Source organism: Strix aluco, chromosome 4 (genome assembly GCF_031877795.1).
Source record: "Strix aluco isolate bStrAlu1 chromosome 4, bStrAlu1.hap1, whole genome shotgun sequence".
Taxonomy (NCBI): Eukaryota; Metazoa; Chordata; class Aves; order Strigiformes; family Strigidae; genus Strix; species Strix aluco.
The window spans coordinates 90674031-90694729 of record NC_133934.1 but is presented as its reverse complement, the minus strand read 5'-3'; the positions used below and the strand labels follow the sequence as shown (position 1 = coordinate 90694729).

Here is a 20699-nt window from a genome sequence, read left to right as displayed (position 1 = left end):
AGCAAGCCATGGTCCCCCCTCCCTCAAGGGCTGTCTCTGATGTGGCTTGCAATTGTTATTCGTGAAAATGAGAGCTTTTTGGCCACTGGCACTGTGGGAGCAACAGTCTCAGAGCCCCAGTCCTGGTGGACAGTCTGGTTTATAGCTTAGCCCTCCAAGGAGATGTCGTAATAAAGCACTGCCTTTAACTATGACTGAAAGATGCCAATGTTGTCAAGGTTTTCTGTGACCTAATGAAAAATGCATTTCATCAAGCTACATCATTGTAGCTGGCACATGGAGGAAACATGTCATGTGTGTAGTCACAACTCTTCATGGTGTTGTGAAATAACATAGCCTATGGCAAAAATTTATTCTACCAAGTTGATCGTGATGACTGTTGGTATTATTTTGCATGGGAATGTGCAAAGGGGAACTGTGCTGGCTGGTAGCAACATTTAACCAGTAATCTCAAGAACGTTCAGGGAAGGGGTAGCTTTTTGGTCATAGGCAATATACAAGGAGAGCAGGGGAGCCAAGGGATTTTGACCTGTTATGACCTGATGAGGATACATGTCTTTGGCTGCCCTTTCTAACCCCGTTCCAGTGAGCTGGGAGCCATGCTGGTTTCAATGGCATAGGGGTCAGCTCGGTGCTCACAGGGGCAGGTGTGGCTGTCCTGCTGAGGTGGTGGCTTCACAGGTGTGCCAGGGATGGTGCAGAGGGCAGTGGGCAGTTGGTGCTGAGCTTTGCCTCTGGCTGGCATGGTTCATTGGGTCAGTCACGGGTACTTAAATGCAGCTAGATTACAGGCAGAGTCAGTCCGAGCTGGAAAGCGGAGCAGAAGTATTTACAGGGGGTGGAGCTAAGCTAAGGAAAGTCATTGCTTCAGGATTCTTCGTCTAAACAAAAATAATAGTAACAAGGCATAGGAAAGAAGAGACAAAAAATACAATGACTTGAGCAAAGACTCAAGCCTGCTGGACCAAGGCTGAGCAGATATAAACCACCATATGAGTGTGTCTACTCTGCACACCTAGACCTAAGATTGCAGGGACATGTGGTACAGAAAGCCTTAAAATGGCTTCTGCAAGAACCAGTTTAGTCTGAGAGCAATAGTGTTGTCCCTCTTTTCTTTCATTAGCTGTTTCATCCTGTCTGCTTACTGCCACAGATAACCTAAATCAAATTAATGTACTGTTGATGCATCTTATTGCAGAGTATGTATTTCTGTAAGCTTTGAGGTCTTGCTAAGTGGATAGTTCAGTACTCAGATAAAAGGACATCCTTCTCTTACCATTAGTTATAAAGCTGCCATTGGCCAATATTTGGCAAAGTGACTCAAACAGCATACTTCCACCTACTGTACAGGCAAAGGTATTTTTTCCTACTTATTCGACCATAGGATTCAACTTCCTAGCGTAAGAAAATGGGAGGGGAATAACTCGGTTTAAGAAATCAGGCAGAGGTGGGGCTCTGAGTCAGTTTATAAATAGCTGCTCACCTGCATATAAGACATTTAAACTATCGGTGTCTGTGAAAGTTGGGAGATGTGAAATTGCATTGCCACAGATAACACTGGACGTGTATGTGACAGTGACCACAATGGAGCAAGATGGCGTTTTGTCTCAGGTAAGAAGGGTGCAGAGCAAGGCAAGGCATCTGGGATCTGAGCTGGTTATGCTGCACATAGTGCAAAGATGGTACTGCTTTCTTGAACTACCATTGGCTATAAATGTCTCTGCATGGGGTGAAGAAAGTCAGTGCTTCAGGAACTCATTATTGAAATTTAAAAAATGGTAGCAAGCTGTAGGAAGGAATTGAAAACTACTTGGGGAGTAAGACTTTATTTAAAAAGGGAGCATTTTGTATATTTAGGGTTTTTTCTTTCTTTTAGAGATGTATGTAACCTTAGAATAAGTATTAAATAGCATGGAGATGTGCTTCAAGGTGAAAGATTACTGTCAGGGTGTGTTTACAGGAGACAGGTTTGCTGTTCCTTTAACAGCCAGGGACAGGATCTGCCTTCCCCCTGTGTGTCATGCAAAGGGTGGACCTTCCTGGCTGCTATGCCTCTGCTCAGGCTTACTGGGGCAAGCCTGGTGCAGGCAGTGGCACTGAGCACAGCAGGAGACACCTGTACCTGCCGAGGCTCTGTGGCCAGCACTGACCAGGGGCCACCCTTTACTCCTGTCCTGCAGTTCTCAGTTCCCAATGAGGATTGCTTTTAAGAGACAGAATGGTTTTTCCAGGGGTAACGTTGGCCCTTCTTGTTGCAGGAGCTGATCACTCCAACCACTTGGCTAGGAGAAGGAATTATGCAGCTGGATCCTGACAGGGAACAGCGGACTCCTGTTACAAAGGTACTGCACAAGAGAATTTCAAAAGAAAACTGTAAAAGAGACTTTCCTGCTGGGTGGAGCTTGGGTGAGAACAGATAGGGTTCATCATCTGCCAAACAGTCTAATTACTTGCCATAACCCATCCAGCTTCCTCTGTGAAACACTGTCCCGCTTATCATTTTGATCACTTCACTTAGGCAGTCTTGCTTCACGTTAAAGTCCTACTGCTGTTTTTTATCCTTGGCACATGGGAAATGAACCCTGTTTTAACAAGACCAGTATCTTGAAAAGGATGGGTTTGAATAGGCTTTCTGCTGCATATATCTTGCTAAAGTACAAGGGCAAATTTACTGTCGGTGTAGATGTGAAATTGTGCCACTTACTCCCACAAAGAGTGGCACAATCTTGAAGTGGATTTTCAACACCTGATCTCCTGGATTAATCCTTCCTTTGGTCTTTACAAAAAACTAATACTTTTCCAGAAGACTTCAGACACATTATAGGAAATTTAGGAAATGAGAGGATCAGATGTGCCAAAAAAGATTTTTTAACCTTGTTCTCTCTAGTTTGAGGCCATTTAGTAGTAGTTTGGATCTCTCCCTTGTTCTGTTTTGAGCTGAGTTAAGCTGCTGAAAAACAAGTGTTGTGCTTACACTTTAAGGCATAGCCAAACCTTTCTGTTGATTAGTTGAATACAATGCCCAAAGATGAGAAAATATTCCCTAAAATGCAGCTCTCTACACTGCAGGGATCACAGCAGGTTCAGAAGAACAAACCAGACCTCACAAATTTTTTAGGCAAAACTCACACAGCTGACGGGTTTTGGCCATTTGCTTTATACCTCTGTGACGTTTAAGCCAAAGCTAGCTGGTTATGACAGGGACAGCCACATGCCTGAGTACTTTGTTAATCTGTACTCCCTCCCTGGTGATTTGGGATGACCACAAACCACGAAGGTGGTTCCAGGGGACCCGATCCCTGAAACTCAGTTGAGCCCTTCCAGGAAAGAGCCTTCTCCAAAGCCAGCCACTGGCAGCACCAGTTACTGGCTCTGTAATTACTGAACACTTTCCACCTGTACCTGCCTCATTTCTGTGTCTTAGGAGTTGGGGTTTAGACATGAATAGAAGTGCCTTTGATAGGCTTATCCACAGCTACTCTTTGGACTCTTAGCAGTGGTTTGACATCCTTGATTTGCACACGTGGTCACCTGCTGTGCAGCTGAACAGCACAAATGTCGTTGATGCCTTTTCCTAGAATAGGGTGCTTTGGTTACCTGGTGGCTAATGTTACCTGTTTCTTCATTAGCCTACTTGTTAACTGTCCCCAATCTCAACAACGTATATTCATTAGCCCTGGCTGCATGCATGAATACACTCAGGTTAAATATTATGAGAGACATCACACATGGACATACATTCCATCGAGCCTATGAATACTGATCACTTTTTACAGATGGTAAGCGTGGCACATATAAAATTGTCTTGCTCAGACAGGCCAACTAGAGCAAAAGTCCCGCTCTCCTTTCCCATGGTACCTGTGTCACACATCCTTCTCTGTGGGACTAATGAGGTCAGTGTCATCTAATGCTACTTCAGGACTGGCAATGGTCTTTTTATAGTCCTTTTGCAGTGTAGGTGGAATGAGCAGGTGGTGTCACTACCAGTTTGTGGCCCTGTACTTGCACTAAATGCCTTTTGCATTTTAGAACTTTTTGAGCAAAATTTTCCTCCTGATTTATATTCCAACATCTTGTGTCTTTTCCCCCTTTCCGTGACTGGAGAAATTAAAGGTTAGGTGAAAATGGAGATCAATGGTATGTATTTCTTTATTTTATGGTAAAAGAAGGAGGGATATGGACTCATGTTTGGACTCTAACATGAGACCAGAACAGCAATATGAGCAGCTAAGAACTCAAGCATGAGGCCTTAATGTTGGAGACATGGGCTAGTATGAAAGAGGAAAGCCAAAGGGAACAAACAAGAGTTTCTCATCAGGTGTAGAACACTGTTTTCACTTCTTATGCAAAACAGTGCAAAGAAACTCTGGTCACGAAGAGTTTACATGGTTCAAAACTAGAGAAAAACTTCTCACAAGAAAAACTTAGAGGTGAGCTCAGCTCAGGGGGGGCAGTTATGACCCTGTAAATGAAAAACACATGCATAGTGAGTAGCATGGTGAAAGGGCAAAGCAGCGATCTCTGACATTAAAAGCAGTGTAGGGATCAGAGGTAAACATTTAATTCTGGGGAGTACTGTACATTTAAAAGAGCAGGAATATGAGAAAATCATATTCCATAGCCCAGGAGACTGAACATGTGTAATGACTTCTTGGGAGGTGATTCCCACAATGATGGTTTTATCACTTGTAAAAAGCCTAAGGCAACTTTTCATTTTCTGCCTTGAAAATTTAACAAGTAAATCTTCTCTCAAGCTGAGTCTGAACCTTACCACTTTGTGCAGCTAGAAAGCAAATAAATGCTCTATAATAATACAATTCCACATACCATGCTATAAAAGTAGAGAAGTCTTTCAGTCTAGTACTTGATTTAGATATTAGTAGGAAAATAAATGTATTGGCCATTTCATAGTCACATTGCCCTGTTCTGTGCAACGGGAGCTCTATAAGGTCACAGCGGTACCTATTGCACATATTTCTCTGCATCCCCAAAGGGAGCAGGGAAAACTCTGCAGTCTGTTGAAAGTAAAAAATGTGGAAAGATATCCTGTGTTTTCCTCTGGAATATATTTATGTAACAAAGTCAACTAAGTTGTTCATGATTTAGGTATTTCTCTCTCTTGATCATATCTATTTTCTCAATATGCTATCTACCTTTAGCATTCCTTCCTGTCTTTTGAATGTTTTTTGGTTGTTTTGTTTTGTTTTGGTTTTTTTTTCCCTGCAGATAGAATCATCTGTGTGTTACTTACTGACTATAAGAGTCATAAGAGCAAGAAATATCCACCAGACAGATGTCTGTAAGTATCTGTAGTGCTCTGTACAGTCCTCTTAACCTTTATGGGGTACTAGCTAGTCCTGCTCAAAGCAAAAGTGCTTTCTAGAGTTCTTCCATGGATGGAGAAAGTCCTCTCATTGTCGTACTGGTTCCAGCAGTGAACACAGTGTGTTGCTCTTTGCATCAGTCCTGTTCTGTGCAATGGGAACTCTATAAGGTCACAGCTGTACCTATTGCCCATATTTCTCTGCATCCCCAAAGGGAGCAGGGAAAACTCTGCAGTCTGTTGAAAGTAAAAAATGTGGAAAGATATCCTGTGTTTTCCTCTGGAAAATATTTATGTAACAAAGGACACAAACTAGTTGGGATAATGGAGCAAATACTGAAAATGGAGTAACCTTATCTCAAATTCAGCTTGAACTCAAACCTTACTCAAACCTAAGTAATCCGAATTACCATACCCCGATTCCCTGTGTACCAGTTTTCACGATAAAACCCCATTAGATGTTTTGACATTTTCTAGGCTCACTTCTGATGGCCTGCAACTGAAATATAATAGAATATTATAGTTTTACTTATGCAGAAATCAAGAGGCTTTTTTTTTTTTTTAATGTTTTGGGCTTTATTTAAATGAACTGTCTGGCTAAAATAGAAGCTATCACTTTGTTTCCTTAACCCTTGCAGATATAGGGTGCTGTGGTTGTCCTGAATTACTTTATCCTGGGTTAAATTGATTGCCCAGGACAAAAGGAGGAGAAAACCCTTTGGGTTTAATGCATTTGTTATGTCCCTAATCACATTCATTCAGAGAAGAATCATGTCCCTCTTCCTTTTTCTCCATTCATAATACTAAATTGTAATGTTTATGTTGGACAAATATGTTATCATGTTTCATAGTGTATCTCTTTGAAAGCAAAGCTTCATGTTGTTCAATTCATTCTTTCTTCTAGAGCAAATCCTTATTTTAGATGCGTTTGTGTTTTTTTAACATACAGTAAGCCAGACTGATTGCTATGTGAGCCTATGGCTGCCAACTGCTTCGACTGACAAATTTCAGACTAAAACCATCAAGAATTGCAAAGATCCAGTCTGGAATGAAACCTTCTACTTCAGGATCCAGAGTCAGGTCAAGGTACTGAGCTGGGACTTCCCTGTTAACCATGACCTAGGGAGCAACTGCCAGGTTTTATCCTTTTGAAAAGGGGACATAAGTAATTTTCTCAAGAGGCAAGGAATATGCAGAAAGGTATGAGAATAACATATATCCTTATGATGGTTTTCCATGCCATGAAAGACAAGTATCTCTCTCAGCCATGGGTAGAATGTGATCTTTGAGATGTCTGTGATTTCCTCTCATTCCTCCTCATAGGCAGATGCCAGATGGTGGTGATTTCCCCTCCACCTCCCTCCCTTCCTGCTCTTTGTCTTTACGTCCTCCCACTCCTCACAGCTGACTCTAAACAGCTGTCCCCAGGATCTCCTGCTTTGAATGAAACCTGACAAATTTCTAAAGTCTTTCCATTCTCTTCCCAGAATGTGCTGGAACTGGCACTCTATGATAAGGATGTGGTTACTCAAGATGACCACCTCTTCACGGTGTACTTCGATATAGCCAAACTTTCCCTGGGAGAGCAAGTCTTCATGCACTTCAAGTGTGATTCACAGGTGAGATATGAAATAAGAAATGGAATAGGTCGGCATGAATGTGTTTGTCTGCTTTTCTGTCTAAAATGTTATTTGCAAAATCTTTCATTTTTTTCTTTCTTGTGTATGGACTGCCCAGCCACATAAAAGGGAGTTGGTTTTCACTCTGACATGGAAAAGCCTGTTCACATCTGGATCTGTAGACACACTGAAGGTTTTGGTGTTGGCCATAGAAGCTCACAGACTTCAGGCATCTCTGCAAAATTGTCACTTTGCTGAGCCTGCCCCCACTGAGGAGTGTGTCCACTCCAGTCCATGATTCTTTTTGTCATAACTTGTCACTTAACCTAATACTTAGGAAGTAATAACTTTGTGATCAGAACCAAGTGTTGAACCAGACTAGTTGCTAATTATGAACTGTGGCATGGGTGTTTAAAAAAGGTGTCTAAGTCATGCCACTCAGCTTGGCAACAAGAAATATTCCTATTTTGAATGTCCACATTCAAAATATGAATGGCTCTGAAAGACTCTGAAAGTCGTACATCCCACCTCCCAGTATGTTCTGTCCATCCCTCTCCTTTTCCAGTTCCCTCTCAGTCTCTTGTGCATCTATCATGCACAATTCAGCTGATTATCTACATACACCCAAACTCCGCTCTGCAATTCATTATCTTTAAATGCCTTATTTGACTATTTCTTTCTCTGCAAAATACCAGAGGATCAGTGTGTGGACTTCTACTAGCCCTTGGTAAAATAGAAACATCTGGCTAGTTGTAACCCAGCTCATTACTGTCTGGGTGGTTATAGGTGCCATATCCAAGCCTTTCATTACTGCATTTGCAAAGCTACAGTAGTTAGAGTTCATATTCTTCAGGCCTTTGTAATTTTTTTTGGTCTTATATTAATAACTTTTTGATGTCATTAATGCAATAGGTAATTTGAGCAACTAAGTAACCTACAGCGTGATCTCACTTCTCTGTTCATCATCCCTTCTGTCTCCACCTTTGTTTTCCTCTCTCCTGTGCTTTCTTCCTCCTAGGGATTACAGTCTTCTCCACCACCCTACAGACCAGGCCTTAATGTCAGATTTACCTCTGCCCCAATGCCCTCAACACATTGCCAAAGTGGTTGCTTTGCATGCCACCGTTTCCCCTCCTTACATCAGAAGGCTTTGGCTGCTCCCCTCAGCAGACCTTCTTTCTCTTTGCTGACAGACTCGGTATGAGACAGCATCTCCGCCTGGGTCTGTCCCTTGTGTCCCAGCAGAAGCAGGCAAGCCAACTACTTTCTTTGTTAAAAACTGCTATTACAGCCATCCAGAAACTTGCTATCAATAAAGAATCTTGAGGCTCAAGACTCGCTGATGTGAGGTGGTGGGTGCCTCTATTTTAAATGCTCTGCCAGTCACAAATAGTGCATGTGTACCTATATTGTGAGACTGAGAACTTGCATTATGAGAACTGCCAGTAGACAGTGCCAAAACTGTTTTCCTTTTTTTATTTTCCAGAGACAAGAGGAGCTAGAGGTGGGATTTGCATTGGATAATATGTGAGTAAACATGAAATGCAACATAATCTGCAGCAAAAAGAAACAGCAATTCAGAGGCATGAAATGATCTAGCTTAATTGTCCAGAGTGCATCATTCCTTGATGATGCTGATGATGAACATGGTTTCCCAAGGAATCTGTGCTATGAGCTGGGTGATGAATTGGTGCATGCCAGGATGACCTCCCATGAACTTCAGGCAGACAGGGACAACACTGTCAAACCTTTTCTTTGCCTAACGTAATAAATACTATTTAAGACCAGAATACTACTGTTTTGTCACGTGTTCATCTTTGAGATCAGCAGGGGAGTTCACCTCCCTTCAAAGCACGACATGGAATAATGCACTAGATTTCCAGTCTAGAGCCCTTTCTGTTCCACTCTCCAACAGACTGCAATTTTTAAAAAACTGGATTCCATTAAATCATCTGCAGCCACGCCTTGGGACTCAGCATAAAATCACTGCACTGTTTGACCCCGCAGTACCTTTGTTTTTTGCTGACCTCCAGGACTGGATGAGCCGGTAGGATGACGATTGTGCCTTGACAGAGTAGCATGAGGAAACTTGTACCACAAGTCTCCTGGGACTTTTCTTTCAAATCCAATACGCAACTAAAAATAAGCAAGAGGAAAATCAGGAGAAGGGTGTGGCTCATGAATTATACTGTAATTATACCGAGTTATTAAAAATGTATTTTTCTTTCTATTTCCTAGTTCAGGCCCTCCTGAAACCATCATTACTAATGGAGTACTAGTGGTGAGTGTTATGCTTTGTCACCTTTCTTGTCCTGTTGCCACACTTGTTTTACTTGACTCACAGTCATCAGGCCAACATGCCCTTTGACTGAGCAAAGACAGCACTGAAACACCACAATTTCCCACTTCGTCATCTGCCTCACAACACATCCTTGTGGATGGTACCTGTGGAGAGGCTGTTGCTGGAGCAGCAGGGAGATGTCCCGTGCTAGCATTCCTCTGGTGTCGCAAAGGCAACACATGGAAGTGGCTTAGGTCTGAGACACTGATGCAGCAGTGAAGTCTCCCTTGGACATCACTGCTTCTGAATTTCCGTCCTGCCAAAGTGACGAGGTTTGTCCTGTCCCAAGCATACATCATTTCCTGCATTCATAACCACGCTTTTTACACAGAGACATTCTGACCATGACATATGCTCATTTATTAGTTTTGTTTCCTCATTATTTTTGTTTAAATCAGTCCTCTGCATCTCTGTCAGGATCCTGGGAGTGCTGTTTTTCACTTTGCCCTCACCTTCTCCTTTCTTCAAGCCCTGTTCATCCATGCTGCATCCCCAGCCTTGCCCTGCCTGCATCCAGTTTCTCAGAGTCCCCTCCTGTTCCAGCCAGCATCTGAAATTGAGGTTGTGGTTAAGAGAAAATGTTTTCCTCAGGACAAAGTGCACTGCCTGTATAGCATTTGTATCATCATCAGTGGGAGCTTAGACTGAATCTCAGACTGGGAAAATTCCCTACCATGAGGTATTTTATTGTTTGTGTCTCTTAACAGTCTCGCAAAATCTGCTGCTTGGAAGTTCAGGTGGTTGAGAAGAAGAAGAAGAAAAAGCAGAAGAAAACTTTATCAAGTGAGGTTATTTCTCCATCAGCTATTTTTAAATCAAGATGTGTTAATATTGTGAAGGCAATTAGCTTAATGTAAGAATGGAAAAAAAACCCAACCAAACAACAAACCCAAAACATGAGAACAGCCTTGTGGTAGACTCTGTAAGAACCTTTGTTTCCAATTTTGATGAGAAAACTACTCTGTGTCTGCTTTTGTGTTGGTTCCTTAGAGAAAGAATTCTCCTTTAAAGTGCAAGGCTCTTACGAGGGCACCCAAGACATTATGCTGGGATCTGATCTGGTCTTCGGCTTCTCTGCTCCTGCCAAATTCCACTATGCAAGATACAAGCAGCCAACACTGGATGTTACACTACCAGGGAAGAAACGACAGCCCTCCTTTGTATGTTATAATAGGACTTTATAAAACACAATAATGGCATGTAAAGTAACATGCACCATAAATAGTAACATAAATTTGCATGGTGGAAAAACAGTAATATTTCTTACAATATAAACTTGGATATATTTGTATTTTTTCAGTGTTCCCATGTGTATGATACAGGCTCCCCAAACATGGAACTTCATTCCCTTCCAAGTGGAAAAAACATGATCTTAGCAGAGGTGAGTGCCTCCTCTTTCGTGGAGAGGTTGAGAAGCCTGGGTGTGGAAGTCTGCATCCTCCTGATGATTACCAGGGTACCTTCTGATGATGAAAGCCTGCAGGCAAAAATGCCACAGTCTAACAGTGGTAGGTCTTTAGGTGATAAGGCTAGGTTGTGCCTTGTTCTGTTTGAAGGGGTGTGGGATCTTCCTAACTCAATCCTGATCTTACTTCATGCTAAATTTTGAGGCTTTGCTTTTCTCCTTCTCACGCACCAGTGGGTCACCTGAACTAACTGAGGTAGCACCAGTCTCGTGGTGATGCTGACCATGCTTTGAAAAGCACTTTTAGATTCATGGCTAAAAATTCCCATATAGAATGAAAGGGTCATGGCTGTTGTGGTGTACAAGCCACAGAAAGGGAAGAGCAAATGCTGCTCTGTAGAATAGTAATGTGGCTGCAGCCCGGCTGCCTGCCTGCGAGAGGTAATGTTGGTAGAGGTGGGTAAGGTATACATTGTCATTACTTTCCTCTGTAAACAGCAGTTGCCCTCAGACGTTACATTCACTAGAAAACATTAGGAATTACTGAACCACTTACCTGACAATAAACCACTGCAGTCAATTCACACACGCTGCTGGATTATTCAGAGCTCCCGATTTGTACCTGCATTGCTAGGATGGCACAAGCTAAAATTCCTCCTGGGACTGCAGGGGAGGGGTGCTAAAGCAGGTTGTCACACACCTTCCATTCTTGCTTTTCAGGATAAAGGATTTGATTTACATGCGAAGGCAGAAGACTGGTAAGAGACTTGGCCACTCTTGGAGACTAACTAGTCCTTAGATGAACTTGTCTCACCCTTGGCGCTTTACCAGGGAAGGGGCACTCACAGTAGGACAGTAGGTTGTGTGATCAAGTGATGTGGAATTCACATGAGCTGAAAGCAAACTATATGTGCAAAATTAACAATATGTGTAGATAATCCATACTGAGACATGAATAATGAAAAGATGCATAGAATAGAAGAAATAATATGACAAGCCGATTATGCTAGTCAGTGTTATGCTCAGCACAGTTTTTAACATCTTTTTAACACTGTGTAAGAGTGCAGCTGATCACCTGGTGCTGTTGGTCATGAAGTAGGTAAACTTTGCTGCCAAATTCAAGACAAACATGAGAAATTTTTACTATAGCTCTCGGTGCAGGCTTAAGTATGAGAGAATCCAGACAGCAGATTTCTCAGAAATTATCTGCAGGAATGTCTTTCCTTAGGTTTTATTTTGATAACTGCTTAGGAATTTAGTGGTCATTTTTTCTGTCATTCTTTCATGCAGCATTGTATATCTGCTTGGGAGTGTAGGAATGGCTCCTCCTGTAAATGTGGTAGTGTTTCCTTATATTTGAAACTCAGCTTGTCTACCAATAATAAAGTGGAATATTCTTTTTTCCTGATCTCTTCTCCAGCCCAGACCACCTTGATGTGCGTTTAGGGTTTGACCTCTGTGTGCAGGAGCAAGACTTTCTACGCAAAAGGCAGAATTATGTTGCTCCTGCTCTGAAGAAGGTCCTGCAGCTGGAACAGGATCTGCTGGACCATGAGGTCTGTAGATTCAGCTTAGCAATGGGGGAATAACAGCATAATATGACCTCTTTTCCTTCCCAGTTAATTTTTTTTTCTGGTCCTTCCTCATCTTTAAACTTAAGTACACTTCTAATACTGCCCCATACCTCTAATCTCACCCTGCTGTTTGTGTCTTTTGCAGCTGCTATCCTGAGTTTAACTCTTCTCCTGCTACACCATTATTGCCAGCCAACTAGATATTCCTTATATAGAAATGGCTTCTTCCACAGTCTTTACCCTATGATTGTTATCTTTGTTGATAATCCTTCCTCCTCTCTTTGACCTGGAAGGTTTCTGTTTAATTCCTGCCTTTACAACTGGTTTTTTCTCTCTTACTGTCTCTTTTGAATAACGCATTTTCATTTGTTTTTTACCAAACGTCTGTGTTGAACACGTTGGAGACAATTGTCAGTTATCTAAGCAAAAATTGTCATTACTTTTACTCCTCTTCTTCTTTATGAAATCAGTGGTAGCTTATGTTTCAACAGGAATAATTTGGAAAGAAGTCTGTGCCTGGGCACATGTGGTGGTGTCAGTAGGAAGTCTCTGCCACAGTCAGCTGCAGCCCGCTGCTCGACACCAGCCCTTTCTGTTTGTGTGTTGCACAGACCCCAGTGGTGGCCATCATGACTACGGGAGGAGGGATGAGATCTTTGACCGCGCTGTATGGCAGTCTGCGGGGGCTCAAGAAACTCAATATCTTGGACTGTGCCACATACCTGACTGGCTTATCTGGTACTACATGGTAAGTAGGACCGGGCAGCTCTTGGCTGGAGTCTCCCTGATGACACCGATGCACTGAAGCAGGCTGGGGCTGACATGCAGTAGTCTACCTATAATACCTTCTCAGTAGTCCAGTTTTTTTGATCTTCTTCCAAAATTGGCAGATTAAAGTCTTTACATGGGGGCAAGTCACATAATTTGCAACAGCATGAAAACAAGTGTTATTCTAAGAACATCTTATGGAGAATTTCTCAAGCCATTTTGACAGGGATAATGACTATGACTTCTAAGGGAACATGTTAGTTTCTTAGGGAGCTGAAGACAGGAAACCTTTACTTAATTTCAAATCAAGAACTTAAAATAGAAACACAAAATGTAGCCATTGCCTATTTCAAACTTTGGTGTGGTTTTTTTCTCTCTTCAATATATATTTCTTCTTCCTAGGACCATGTCAAACTTGTACAGAGATGCTGACTGGTCACAAAAGGATCTCGACAAGCAAATCAATGAGGCTCGAAAACATATGACAAAGTGCAAAATAAATTCCCTTTCCTTGGAGTATTTAAAGTATTACAAAAAGCAGCTGTGTCAACGGAAGACAGAGGGCCGCAAAACATCTTTTATAGATCTCTGGGGGCTTGTCCTGGAATCTTTGTTGCATGATGGGGTACAGTATGTCATAAAGCAGCATTTACAGTGGCTTATAATTTTCTGAAAATTAATTTCTGGAGAAGATATTTTCCTGTTTGTTCTGAGAGAAGTAATTTGTTATGAGACTGCAAATGTACAGCTGTTTCCAAAGTATTTGGTAGCAGTCTTTTAGATATCCAACCATGGTGGAAATCAGCATTCTTGTTTGTTAGATTTTGGATATGTTCTTCTGAGAAAACTCCAAGATAAATGTTTTGAAAAAATATTATATTTTAAGATTTTTTTGCTTATTCTGCAAGTATTTCACTTAGAAATAGCAAAATTACAGACATTATCTTAATGCCTCTGAGAGGTATTTACTAGTGGACCTGCAGACTTTTGAAATATGTTGTACATAAACATGTTAAGCTGACTTATACCAAAAGCATTGTTTTCTGCTCTTCATCGTTTTCTTCCATTTTCATCCTAATGGGTCATCAAATAATCTGGCATCAGATTGGATGCCTGCAGATATTTCAGTAACAGATCACTTACAGGAATTTTGAAAAATATGGAATATTCAGAATTTAAGCCCAGCACGCATTATACATTAGTGGCAGAAATTTTTCTGCTCTACAAGCTTAGATGCAGGGAAACCGTTCCTGTGCTAATTTTCGTCTGTGTAACCGTATTTCTGGAATCACAGAAAGACAACCATAGACTCTCTGATCAGCAACGGGCCATTGATCGTGGTCAGAATCCATTGCCTATCTATACTGCAGTCAATGTCAAGAACAACTATAGCACTCTGGATTTCAAAGGTAATTATGACACTTCTGAGGGTTATTTGTCTTTATATTTAAGCTGGTAAATCCTGGGACAGTCTTTTTAGATACTCTAAAAAACCCCCTCTCATTTAAAGATCAGAACCTCAGCAGATGTGTATTTGAATAATGTCCTTGTGGCCAGGGAAAGGTTTGACTGTCAATGCAACAGACTCAAAAATATTTCAAAGACTTTTCACGTTCATGAGTTTTCATTTTGTACCGTGCTTCTAACTCATTGTTATTGGTCTGAAACACTAGACTTAACTGCAGAAACTATTTTGATTTTCAACTCCTTTCATTCCCATGATAGCAACATCATTTTTATCTACAGTTAAGTGGCTGTAGTAAAACATTGTTCTCTTTTTTGTGTTCCTTTTCACAGAATGGGTGGAGTTCACCCCTTATGAGGTGGGATTGCAGAAATATGGAGCTTTTGTTCGTGCTGAGGATTTTGGCAGTGAGTTTTTCATGGGTCGGTTGATGAAGAAGGTCCCTGAATCCCGGATCTGCTTCTTAGAAGGTAAGCTCTTAGAAACGTCTGAATGATTTTATTTTTTTTAAATTGTGAGCTATATAAACTAAGCACTAATAAAGCACTAGTGCATGACTGACAGGGCAGTTTCACCAGAGAGGATAAATATCTCATTGCTAAATTAATTCTTACTATAATGGATTCAGTTTACTGTAAAAAAGAAAATTCAAAGTGACAGACACACAGTTAGTTTCATTTTTAAAACTAATTTTGAATAGAAATATAGTATTGCTTCCAGTCCAACAATAAAATTCAGGTCCCTGGGAGTCCACGGTTCTGCTCATGTGACTCCAGAGGGGTGAACTTCAGAGCCTCTTGCCTGTCTCGTGGGTAGTCAGTAATTTGTGTGCTTCCTATAGACAGTTAATGTGAGCCTTCATGCTGATTCCTCACTGCATCGAGGTGTGTTTGAGCATGCTAGGTCCCCCTTGCTCCAGGCAGTCTACTTTGGCCACACATCATTGGCTCCAGTTTCCACATTGCCTGGACAAGCCTGGGTGGAAAACAGCATAGTCATATCCAGAAGAATTTTTGCTACTGACTGAAGTGAAGCATGGATATGTGTTCTCCAGACAAAGAGGCAAGCTGTCAACTTGTGACTAGTTCGAGGTGCAAACTTCTCTTCGACTGGCCACTTCACTTAGAGTGAGGGAGACACTGTACTGTTTTAGCCTAAGCCTATGCTGGATGTTCATACATTTGCACTTCCTGAACAAAAAAACACTGAGAACTTGTGCCCTATGGGATAACCAAAGAAATTGTTTCTCAAGCGCAAAAATGTATAGTCAAAACTGATCTCTCCATGTGTTAACAGGCTTATTCTCAAAAAGGGAAGCCTACAAAAGCAGAAGTTGTAAGATCATGTTGTAGTTAGACCTTTATCAATATAATTCCCCATCAAATCTCTCAGATTGCAAACGTTCCTTCTTTCTTTTTATACAAGCCTTGTGATACTTGGTTTTTTTCCGAAAACTCAAGTTCCTTAAATCATATTAATTCACAAAAATCGCACCATTTGTTAAAATACATATCCAGCCCTAAGTACTATAAGACAAAAACTGAAGACCAAAATAAGGTTTAAAAGCCATCAGCCAAATAAAAATGACATATCATCCATTTAAAACAAACTAAGAAAAAGCATGAACCTTGCAGATTTCATCTCATGATAAGAGTTTTGCGATTCATGATGTGTGAATATTTGAGTTAGAAAGCTCTTTCCTTTTACAGGCATGTGGAGTAGTTTATTCTCACTGAATGTGTTATACATCTGGAATTTGTCCCATTCCTCAGAAGATTTCTGGCACAGGTGGACCCGTGACAAAATCGACAATATAGGTAAATATCATATTTTAATCATCTTTCTTACTGTGTATTTATTGTTAGATAGGGTTAATGTTAGATAAACATCACACCCATCTGGTATGTGACATGTGCACAGTACATTTGGCATTTTTTGGAGTCTTTCTTCAAAGGCTACATTGCCTTTCTGAAAGGTATTGGATTCAAAATCACATACTGCAGAGCATAATTGGATAATTTAAAAATCTTCAGTCCTGTGATCTATATGCTCACTAAGGGCTCAACACTGATGTTGGTAGATGAGTAAAATGTTCAGGAATAATAAGACTGATCTGTAAATTATTAATAAAGCAAAATATTTTGACTACATTAAGTAGTAGCTACTGAAACGCAAATAAATACGACAGTTATCCTTTTCCAAAGCCTGCATTCAGTCTGTTCCACAAATGTGTGTATGCCTGGTGTAGATTTTTATTGCTGCCTGATACAGGGTCTTGTGTTTTATCCAAGTCTGGACTGTGTAAGGAAATGGTATTTTGCTGGGAAGACTAGCATTTTGTTTTCTTTTTCATTTGGCCACTTGTGCTCATCGAGCCTCTTCATCCTAGGCCTTTTAAATAAAGAAAATGCTGATTTTTGTTACTTACCTTGACATCTTGGGGGATTGCCTTGCTCTAGGCAGGTAGAATTTAACAGTCTTTTCCTGTGCAGAGGAGGAACCCCTCCTACCGTTGAAGCTGCATGAGCTGAGGACTCGCCTGTTCACCCCCCCCGGCCCCCTTGGCAGCGCTCTGCGCAGTGCTCTCACCGACCGCTTCTGCGTTGCCCAGGAGCACAACTTCCTAAAGGGTTTCCAGGTGCATAATGACTACCTGGAGAACAAGCACTTCTGCAGATGGAAAGGTAACAGAAGACCTGTCTGCCTGAGGAGAGAATAAACAATCAGAAAAAACCAAAAACCCAGATTTGATATTAAACCCATTCTCCAAGGTTAGAGGCCAGAGGTTTGGGCAGAATCACTATTAGATCAACCAGTTGTGGCACACCAGGATGTAGCATGGCATGGTGTTATCTCCATGCCAATGGTTTGCTGGTGGCACACACCTCCTGAGGCAGGGGCACCAGGTCCTGATGGTGGATCTCCCTTTCTCTGTTTGAACTTGGTGGGGAGGCACGAGAAACCCCTTTCATGAATGTTGCCACCGCAGGTCCAAAACTGCATGTGGCTGGAGTTGGGAGAGCAGAAAAGGGATATGGCGAATCTCCCTTCCACAAAGACATTAACCAGTTAGGGCTCTGTGGTCATTGTGTAAGAGCGGAAAACAGGCTAATCAGTTTTGCACTGTTGCAATTACAGCAGGAAAAATCTTTCCTTTTAGATACTGTGTTAGACACATTTCCCAACCAGCTGACACAATCAGAGGAATTCCTGACTCTGATAGATACGGGATTTTTCATCAATACAAGCATCATGCCACTTTTAAAACCAGAGAGAAAGGTGGATGTCATCCTGCATTTAAATTACAGTGCAGGATCCCAGATACAGGTGAGAGAAATTGAAGCAGTCTCTACTTCTTCTTCAACAACTGTATACCTGGAAGTTTTTAACACTTAGGTGCTTTCTACATTGCTCCTACTAAAAGTCTTAACCACTAGCATTTTTAGCTTAATGCTGCAGTGTGATACTTCATTTATAGGCTGTACATATTCCCATTTGTTTTTCTTGTACGATACAACTGTTTTGTGCTAAGAACTTGAGGAAAACAAAAACCTTCTCTCAAATGATGCAGTGCTTTCCAACAGGGATTTCAGTGCTTTCACACAGATAGCTTGGAAAATGTCCCGTTTGTTACTGGACTCGAAATCCTGAGCACTGAAATCCTCTTTAAGTCTTAGTAGTTCTGTTCATTGTTCTTAGTGTTCTGTTCATTGATCCAGGCTCTGGACCAGACCTGCAAGTACTGCTCAGAGCAGGGAATCCTTTTTCCCAGGGTGGACTTGAGTGAAGAAGACAGGAAAAACCTGAAGGAGTGTTACCTCTTTGACGGTGCTGAGACTCCAGGAGCGCCAGTACTGCTATTTTTCCCACTAATTAATGATACCTTCCAAAAATACAAAGCACCAGGTAAGTAATCAAACATGTTAAAAAAGGATGACATCACAGAGAGCCTATTAAAGGAGGTATATTTAATACTCCAACTCTTGAACTTCAATGTTGGCTCATTTTAATACATCAAACCTCTCTGTTGTTTAATGTTACTTTTTTTACTATGTCAGGTTTGATGCCATGGCTGTGCTGTTTCAATCCTTAAACTAGTTAGTTTGCAGGTGACTTTGATGTATCTACGTGAGCTCAGACTGCAGAGTAGACCCATGTAAGAGGAATTATCATCATTTTTCTCCCCTCATGATGTGAAGCAGCTGATATCCACCTGAGCCAGGCACTGAGCTGTTAGTTTGAAAAATAATTATTTGTTTTAATTTTTTTTTTAAACTCACAAGAGTAATTTAGATTATGAATTCTCTCTGTGGAGAGACATCTCCTTTCCCTGTTATGTTGTTTGCTTGCTTATGACCAGAGTAACTCCCATCTATCAGCAGTGATTTGTCACCCCTTCCTCCTAGGTCAGAAGCGCTTAGAGTCAGAGATGGAAGATGGTGAAGTTGATCTCTATGGTTGCTGTTCCCCTTATTCAACATATTCAATTCAATACACTGAGAAGGTGTATGACCGTCTGGTTCAGCTGGGTGAATACAACATCCTAAATAACAAAGACCTCATTATGCAGGCCTTGCACAAAGCTGTGGCAAGGAAAAGACAGAAAAAGAAATAATGATAGACAAGGGAGGATGCTTTTGTGTCCCTTAACCTGCCAAGAGACTGAAGCTCTTTTAAGATCAGCCAGCAGACTTCAAAGTATTCCTGCTCAACCCCACTAAATGGCAATCTCAGATGAACGAAGAAGAGACTGAAGAGAAACTTTTTTATTACAGTTCAGCTACAACAGTGGATTACAAGTCATTGTATGGTACAGAGGATGAGCAGCCACAAAGAAGGTGCTAAGATGAGCATGGTGCTAGTTGCCTTGAGAAAGAGTATGAAATATTTAAGTCTAACATGTTCAGGACAGACCACATTAAAAGCATATTTTATTAACTCAGCTTGTGTTTTGTGTTTGTGAGGTGGTGGTGAGGCAAGCAGCAGCCGGTGGGCTGGGTTTGTGACTGGACCATGGCACATTGTAGGCAAGTGTTTAAAGAAAGAAAGGCACACGTCATATGGCATCCTGTGGGCCCATATCACCTCCAAGGGAGGCTTTGGTCAGAGGCAGAGGAGGCACAGGTCATGGGTACCAGATCAACTGAGAAGGCACAAGACTGTTGATAAAGTGCTCCACTGCTTGACCACAAAGCTCCTCTGTGCACTTCCTCACTGGTTCCTGGCTACCCAACCCCCTTCCCACCCCTGGTGTGAGCGGTAGTAGTGTAGTAGCTAGAAATACAAGCCAGACAGAATAACACTCTGCTGGCTTTAAACCCCCGCAAAACAAGAGCAAGGATGTGCAGGCCCTTGAATTTATTAGCTCCACCTGACCTTGCTGTTGGTCTTGCATGAGGTCGGCACCTGAAGAATTAAAAGGCATGGACAATGGGGGAGAAAGGACTTTACATGGTCTTGGTGCAAGAAGGAAGATTTTGTGGTTTGCAGTAGGGCATCTAAAGAGGATATCCTGCTCCAGGAATGTTATTTTTCCCCTCTTGATATAGCAAAAAAATTGTTTCAATTAGAGTGTTTATGTGAGCCTTGTGCCAGCTATGAAGACAAGAAAGTGCTGACCTATAGAGATCCTTGGAATCTCTGGGAAGCTTTGCTATAGCAAGTACATCCTTCTGCATGGCAAGATGTTGCAGGAGGATCTGTGCCTCCTGAGCTATAATTTCTCTTGGACTGGCTCTGCACCAAATCCAGCACAGACATGCACATACATGGCATAATTTCCCCATTTGGGCCAAATGTGCCATGATGAGAGGTGGTCCAACCTAGGCTTCTGTCACTGTTCCCAGGAGGGAGGAGACAGAGGGGCACTTTGCTTGCACCCACAGCGAAGATCCTCCAGCTCCTCTTGCATGTGTCTCACTGCCTGATTTTTTCCTTAGGGTTAAGATGCTTTACTTGTCATTGGAAAAAAAAAAAAAGCAGTAGAGAAATAGCCTCTAGAGAGAATATAAAAGAGAATAGAGTACACAAGGGTATTTCTTTCCAAACACACAAACAGATTATTTTGATTAAGTTCATTGCAGGTAACCCATGCTCTAGGTTGAATTAATAACACAAAACACAGTAATACTTTGCGAACCAATTGAGTTATTTCAGGTTTCTCCCAGAGCATTCACTTCTTAGTTACTAATAGACAGTTGAAAT

General features: G+C 41.6%; 1 protein-coding gene across 1 annotated transcript; it reads left to right on the top strand.

The window, feature by feature from the left end:
• Positions 1 to 743: 743 nt before the first annotated feature.
• Positions 744 to 19205, top strand: LOC141922159 (cytosolic phospholipase A2 epsilon-like). The gene is made up of 22 exons (XM_074821293.1): positions 744 to 755; positions 1552 to 1611; positions 2259 to 2342; positions 5227 to 5299; positions 6273 to 6409; positions 6811 to 6942; positions 8429 to 8469; positions 9181 to 9223; positions 9991 to 10066; positions 10274 to 10443; positions 10584 to 10664; positions 11409 to 11446; positions 12109 to 12244; positions 12874 to 13010; positions 13433 to 13655; positions 14325 to 14439; positions 14828 to 14965; positions 16205 to 16312; positions 16988 to 17179; positions 17656 to 17822; positions 18215 to 18401; positions 18902 to 19205. The coding sequence occupies exons 1-22, from the start codon at positions 744 to 746 to the stop codon at positions 19108 to 19110; spliced, it is 2559 nt and encodes an 852-aa protein (XP_074677394.1). The 3' UTR covers positions 19111 to 19205.
• The last annotated feature ends 1494 nt before the right edge of the window (positions 19206 to 20699 follow it).